This window comes from Centroberyx gerrardi, chromosome 10 (assembly GCF_048128805.1).
Source record: "Centroberyx gerrardi isolate f3 chromosome 10, fCenGer3.hap1.cur.20231027, whole genome shotgun sequence".
In the NCBI taxonomy this organism is placed as follows: domain Eukaryota; kingdom Metazoa; phylum Chordata; class Actinopteri; order Beryciformes; family Berycidae; genus Centroberyx; species Centroberyx gerrardi.
The window spans coordinates 15451076-15458764 of record NC_136006.1 but is presented as its reverse complement, the minus strand read 5'-3'; the positions used below and the strand labels follow the sequence as shown (position 1 = coordinate 15458764).

The 7689-nt window shown below is 40.0% G+C and overlaps 1 protein-coding gene across 1 annotated transcript; it reads right to left on the bottom strand.

The window, feature by feature from the left end:
- Window positions 1-1668: 1668 nt before the first annotated feature.
- On the bottom strand, window positions 1669-3688 carry sp5a (Sp5 transcription factor a). Its single transcript, XM_071917949.1, has 2 exons — window positions 3564-3688; window positions 1669-3123 (listed from the first exon to the last, which is right to left on the bottom strand). Exons 1-2 carry the CDS (start codon window positions 3612-3614, stop codon window positions 2047-2049), a joined length of 1128 nt encoding a protein of 375 aa, XP_071774050.1. The 5' UTR covers window positions 3615-3688; the 3' UTR covers window positions 1669-2046.
- Window positions 3689-7689: the final 4001 nt, after the last annotated feature.

Here is a 7689-nt window from a genome sequence, read left to right as displayed (position 1 = left end):
CTTCACCCAAAGCTGCTCTGGTGCAGCATAAACAGTACATGACTGTGACAGTAGAGGTGTGAGTGTGTCTAAAGTGTGCAACCCTCCCTCCCTACTGTCGCAGGTATTCACCCGCTCTGTTGACGTAAAAAGAAAGAGTTTTTAGCCAGCTTGCTTGGTTGAATAAGTGCTAAAAACTGGACTGTCGTCAATTATCCAGTGAGGCATAAAGTAACTCATACTCAGTGAGAAAGGTAAGAAAGTACCTCACAGTATGCTTGGTGCACATCTTCCATGTCACATGGTGTAACATGAATCCAGTGATATTCAAGCTAAAAGGCAAAGTGTTTCTCTGTTAATGGGTCTCATCTGAAGCTACGGGTGTCACTGGAAATTCCTCCAAGGTAAATGTAATATGTAGTAAGTGAAATTGTAATTCAAGTGCCATGGCACAGAACAAATGGAATACCTCTATTAGAGCGCATTAAACCAAATTACAGCATTCCTACAGTTGATTCTACAGGCAGAAAAATGAACATCAACGCTGAGGAAAATGTGTATGACTGATATTCTCCAAACAACTGAATATACAATATTATGGACCAATATTTAATTGTACTCTTACTGTTGAAAAGTGGCAAGAGCTTGCTAACTTATGAAAAAGCAATAATCCCACCTAATAACACACTGGAATGATACCTCTAAACTATGAAAAAATGAACCGCTACAGTGTGCAGAACATCTGTCAGTGTGATATAGTACATTATGTGTCAGAATATTTGATACCACCTGTATGGCTTTACAGCTATTTACTGCACCTCTGAAGCGTTCTAGTCCACGGAGAGGAATCCCTCATCTGCTTCATATCAATTTTTACTGAGATGGTAACCAATATTTTCTGAAATACAGGGCTCCACAGGTATATTTCACTCATATTTTTTCTTTAAGGTGTTTTTTTACATTTTTAGACAGCATGTGTATATTATATTTTCCAATTCATTCTGGAAAAAAAAATCAAAATACAGTCCGATCCAACTCATCTCAACTTCTGTCACCTCATCTCTACTTGATTATAATGGTTAGACAATGCTGCTTGGCTTTCATTTTAGGTTATACAAAACAACAAAACCAGTGGTGGACTATGGGGCAATAAAAATACATTTTAGGTCAGTATAGTGAGTCAGTATAGCCAAGGTAATGGCAAAACAATTAAGTTATATTTTGGGTGAATTACTCCTTTGGCATCAACATGCCCTTTTTGCCACTCAGTTACAGTGTGATAACTATTATTATACTACAATTATTCACTCTTTTAACTGCAAGCAATAGCATTAAGTCAACAAATTACTTGATTTCAGATTTTACTAAGCAAAACAGTTTGAACCTCACAATCAACCGCTGGCATTTACTGCTCTAAAACTTTGACCTGTTATTGAGATTCCTCTGAACAAAACGCAGCCTGGTCAGGAGTTCAAAACTGAGCACTGACAATGAGTGGAAGCCCTCAAGAGACACACAATACCTAATCAGCTACTGAACAGATACATAACCGGCCTGTCTCATCAACCACATCGCTGAGGGAGATTAAATGAATTATTCTGAGATGAGGAAAATGTTATATTCTTTATTCTCACACAGTATTTGGGTCATTTCAACAATAGCATATCTTTTCAAGAGCATGCTAAAAACACCCCATATGGAGCAAAAACGGACACTTTCATTCAACAAAAGCTATTAAATATAATTTACAAGAGAGTGAAATCTTCCACCGAAGACAATGATCAAAACACAAGTTGAAAACTTGTCTTCCTTGATATGATATAGACAGTGAATTCAAACTCATGGGCTAAATAAGTTCTCCATGATCCCAAATTAACTTATGAAACTTCATTATATACAAAAATGTGCTACACAGACCAGCAATGTTAGAAACTATTGTCAGTATGTAAGAAATCAACCAACAAAATAAACAGAATATCCTAGTAATAATGCAGCTCACTTTGTACTTGAACTAATGTAGAACTGTATTGCACTAGAGACTTCTACTCTTCTGACTGATCTAAGGTGTTACAACATACTCCTCGTGTCCTCCCTTTTGACATGATCAAGTGTCTTGTCGTGGCACTTGCTCTTTTTGTTCTGGTGAGTTTTGACGTGTTTTGCCAAGTGGTCACTCCTCATGAACCTCTTGCAACAGTCCGGGCAAACAAAGCGTTTCTCCCCTGTGTGAGTCCTCAGGTGTCTCTGCAGCTCGTCCGACCTGGTGAAACTCTTGCCACAGAACAGCCAGTTACACACAAACGGCCGCTCTCCTGAGTGCCACCTCAGGTGCGCTTTGAGGTGAGAAGTTTTGCCATAAACTTTCCCGCAGCCCGGTATGTGACAGATGTGCTGTTTTTTCTTCCCGGGCTCGTCGTTTGAAGTGGAGGACTGGCAGTTCGGACACCTGCACCTCCTGCAGCGCCGGGCAGTGGCGAGAGGGGACTTGGTGTGCAGCAGCGCAGCGATTTGCGTCTGGTATTGCGCAAAGTCCGTATGTCCCAGCACCAAGCCCCTCTGCAGCTGGAAGCGATGGGGGCCGAGGGATGAAGGGTGAGTGACATGGTTCCCCTGCTGGAGGCTCCACCACGGAATATCCTCTCCAGGGTTTGGGGACAACTGTCTCTGCTGCTGGTGCACAAGGCCGGAGGGTCCCGTAACGAAACTTGGCATGGCAGGCGGAATGGCAGTTGGGGCTGCGTAAGTGACCGCGGGGACGTAGGTGGGAGGGCAGGTGGACTGCAGAGACTGCATGGAGCAAGGTAACATCTTCACGGGGGAGAAGTCATATGGATACGAGGGGTCCGCCGGAGGGGTGAGGGGCAGTTCGTGGTGGGAGCTGAAGGAGCTCTGGATGTGCGCAGTGAGCTGGGGCTTGGAGGATAGTCCGAAAGTGGAGTTGCCGGGCAGAGTGGTTTGAGGATTCCCCTCGTTACTCCACGGGTGAAACAAACGCGAAGGGGAGCTCAGAGTCGGGTCGTACGGGACCTGGAGGAAATCTGCGGGGTTGGATCCGTGGTGATGCCCGATCCGGTTACAAGTGGCTGCCAGGAGAGCCAGCGGGGAGTGCTTGCAGTTCTCTGGAGAAGAGTTTGGAGTGCGATCCTGAATAACCGAGACAAACATTTTCACCATTATAATAAACTATTTTACACATTTTGTGCGGTTACCAAGCTGAAAACGACGAAAGCGCATTTTTTAACGTTTATAATTCAACCAAATCAAAGTTTGCCTATATGAGTTCGAATCCTATCTGCGCCAAATCGATTCTGTAGAATAGCCTGAATCGGGACAATGTGACATAAAAGTTGACTTCTCCGTTAGACTGTTAGAGTCATAAACATGCAAACAAGCACCGTTAGTAATTAAATCCTAGGCATAGGCTATTATGACCAAGACTATCGAAGTAATAAGGCTATCATCTTCGTTAGATTGCACGCAAAAGTGACCATAATGTAAGAATCCCATGCTCCAAACGTAAATCAACTCAGACGAGTTTATAAGTTAAAAAAGTCGTCAAAGTAAACAAAAACTTTGGGACAAACCTGCAGAAAAGCCTGGAGTGTTTCATTCCGCAGTACAGCCACTGCTGCCATGGTAAACGTCCTCCTCCCTCTCGATGAAAACAAATGAAAATAAAAAAACTAATTGAGATAAATATGTGTATTCGTAGTAAAATATCTTGTCGTGCAGGTCTTCACTCTCAGTGCTTCCTCTCCCCGAGATATCCTTGGACTATCTGAAGAGTGAGGGATCACTTCTTAGAATTTGATAAGGACTTTGGTGGGCCGCCAGCCAGTCAGAAATAAGATTTATTACTTTGAAGTTTGCCGCTGCCCAATCATCAAAGAATAGCGGCTCTTTGAGAGGGGAAAGCAAATCCTTTGAATCCACAAAGCTCCTATGGTGTGTTTGTTGGTCTGGATAAAAGAGCTGATTATTAGGGGGGATGGGAAGGGAGGAGATAAAGGCGGGACAATTAATGAAGTAATCACTATGTGGGAAATGTATATACACAAATAATTGGATTTTCTTGATCAAAGACCCCCATGCCGCCTGGAGACCCCGGTATTGGATGCTGTAGTCATCTGATCCTCTTTTTGTAATTAAGGATTTGTAGCAGAACCCTATGTGACAATGTGACATTGTTATCTCTGGAGATCTCCAAGCACATTGCCTGGCTGTTTGATAGAGGAAAGAGACCAAATCAAGTGACTCAACACAAAGTTCTCATCTCTTAAGAATTGGCGTTTCTTTTACATTTGTAATTTGAATTAAATTTCTTTGTTGTGTCTTTGAACTGCAACACTGCATTAAACACTTAATTATGCCCTTACTAAATTATTCAAATACTTTTTTTTTTCTTTTACTCAGTCTTTTTTTTAATCAGAATCTTACTCAAAATTTAGATTTTTTTTTCCCGTTCTTTGTTGAGCATCAAAATTTCCACTCTTGACAAGCTGAAAGGCAGGCGACTAACTCCCAGTAGCTAATTTAAATTTGCCTAACATGTTACTTAACATGACACATGCAAGAAAGCTGAATAGCCCTCCATTGATTCAGGTGACAAAAGTAGCACTTGAAACGGGTGATGTCTCCATTATGTTTCCTTAAAAACTTGTCAGGTCAATTCTTCTGGGAAAGAAGACTTCCCATCTACAAGCTGAGAAAAACTGGGCAAGCACATATTCAAGGATCCCATGCAGTACAGCATTCAAATAAAGCAGATGTACTGTGATGTGGGAAAAATAAAACACCAAGACTAAACTGGCATTTTGTGCTTTTCTTTTCAGAACACACCGTTTTAATTAAGGCAAAGGAGTGTGTCGTTTTCTTAGGATAATTTCAAAACTTCTGCGGCAGGGCAGTCAACTTCAGCTGTAGCATTAGAAGTTGTAGTTTTCTATATCAATGCTGTGATCTTTATCTGGCTTCCCTGCAGAAACAATCACTGTCCTCTCAACTAGTTCAGAGCGGCAGATTTTGAATTAGATCTGTTCCTTTGAAGGGATTAATGTTCCCAGTCCTCTCCCACGGCTCTACACACAGTCATGAGGGAAAGGGGGAGTCCTGCTGGGCTGTACTGGAGCCATGTTGAACTACAAAACACTTGGCTACAGGAGTGGTGTAGTCACACTGCTGTCTGATATAAAACTAGTGGAGATTAACCTTGTTTACATCAAGTTATGGCAGAGGTGGGTGAGGAGTGAAGCTACTATACCGAGCTTAGAAACAATAAACAGGGTGTAGAGGCACCTAAAATAGTTGCTCCTCTACTGCGGTTTGTGGTTGTATAATAATTCTTCTATTAGCTACAAAGAGATGAGCCTGAGTTGGAAAATCTGCTTATACCTGCAGAAGAGGTCATGTTATAAATTGTTGCAACCTTTGAGTGTGCGTATGGAGATTTATCATAATCAAGAACCATTTGACCCAGTTTTATTGTGAATTGCACTTTATTGGTGTACATGTATTCACTTTGCGCATTTGGTATAAAAGGATTTTGATACAAAGATCAGAACAGGTGAAAAGAGATGAAATTGTGAAACTACAGTATGCTGTAAGCTCAGTAAACCAGTTGTCAGTTGAATTATTGGGCAGTTTAGATATTATTCAGTTATAGAGTCAATGGGGGAATAAGTGGAGTGAAACCAATCACTTTTGAGGTACACTCAAAAAGTTTGTATTTCTGATAAGATAATTGTGCAGCAAAGTGTTGTCAGTTATTGATTCTGTGTGTTTTTTGCTTTCAGGTTTAAATGTCAGATAAATGTCAAATGTTGTGATCTGCTCTCACATGTCAAGTAAGACAACTATTAAAGTAAATTAAAGGGAGAATCCACCCTCCAGCAGAATCGACATATGATTTTCGTATGATCCTTAACAGTTCAACAGAGATTTGTGAAGATGAACAAGTCTCTTTCAAAAGGTAGAAACAAGAGATGCCAAGACAATGGATGGGAGACCAACTGTGGATACAGTGGCAGCACTGAAGGTGATTTCACAGGCACGGTTTCTGTTTCATAACTTTTAGCACTACAATCAAATAAAACTCATCTAGATGCACATGGTCAAAGAAATGCTTTATGACTGTACATAGTTAGTCCAAATCACTAATTATTGCCTTTTTTTTGTCTTTTAATAACATAACAGATTAGAGCCTTGGTTCTTTGTTTTCTACACCTACAGTATTTGGGAAAGACCTGTCCATGTTTACAAGTCTTAATTAACTTAAGATCACAAGATTAGTATATATTAATTCTGATTCAGGGTGGATCTTCGCTTAAATGAGCATTACTTGTAAGTTGTCATGCTGTGCGAGGCCAATTTTGGCCACATCCCCCTCACATGTAACGACTGTGTGAATTTTGTGAGCCATCAACATTACCAAACCATTGATATCTTCCTTTGAGATATCTCTGTTCAGCCCTAAATGCAAGTTCTTACATTTTAATGCATCTCAATGGGACTTCGGCTATGGGATGGATTTGGCTGCACACGACTTTGATATAGTTTGGAAGAAATTCATGACTATGTGCTTGACACAATGTCCAGACCCTGAGGTAATTTACTTGCCTCAAACCTTTGCCTTCTCACTGCCATGCCTCAAGTTTTACAGGGTCACCTTAGCAGTGCTACAGCTAAAGGAAAATTTTCCTAGGACATTTGATGGGAAAATTAACTTGGAGGAACCCCACTGCAATAGTTTTCTGCTGGTATACCCCAGGGCCTGAAGACTGAATCAGCCAGTACCATCCATGTATTTCATACTTTACCACAGCACACTGGGGAGAGTCCATCATACAGCTGCAATACCATTAAGAGGCACAGAAATGGGTGAAGCTGCATTTAGAGATTAGCAGAGTAAAAGGAAGACATCAGTCTTGTAATGTTGATATTTCATAAAACTCACACAGCTGTTGTATGTAAGGGGTAAGAAACTGATATTACGTTACATGACTAGTTGATTTGAACTTAAATCATCTCAAAACTTACTGTCGTCTGAAAGCAAGGGACTTTTCCAATAATCTACTACTATGAAGGTAAAAGAAAACAATAGGTCGATATCTGCTGGTCGGCATTTTCACCTCATATATCTGTTTTGATCAGAAATCTTAATTTCCTGAGTTTAAAACACAAACAACCAATTTATAAAAGCGCAACAGGCGACTGACATTCTTGTAAAGGTGACTCGAGTTTGGGACAACTCCCATATATATAGATATTACTTTTTAACAAAATATGTGCAAATGATAGCAAATATTGACATAATTGACATACGGTGTGTTGAAAAATACCACAAATGTGCATTGTCCCAAACAACACACAGATGTGTTGTTTATATATTTGCAAGTTAAACACAAGATTTCACACAAATCTACAACTGGGATAAAAATATAATTAATATGAGACAAATTGGTATGTTGCAGGTAAAAATCAAAGATTCAGCGCATGACGATTATCATACTACCACCATGACAAGGTGGTTTAAGGATATTTTTCTGTCTATCATAATTTTCATGTTTTTGGATTACAGATATGAAAAGGACCATTAATTAACAGTGAATATAAATTTACTCAAACGATAAAATACATTATTAATCAAATGACATTTATTTTACTCATATAAAACAATTTACTAGAAATAAATAAAATATACAATACATATCA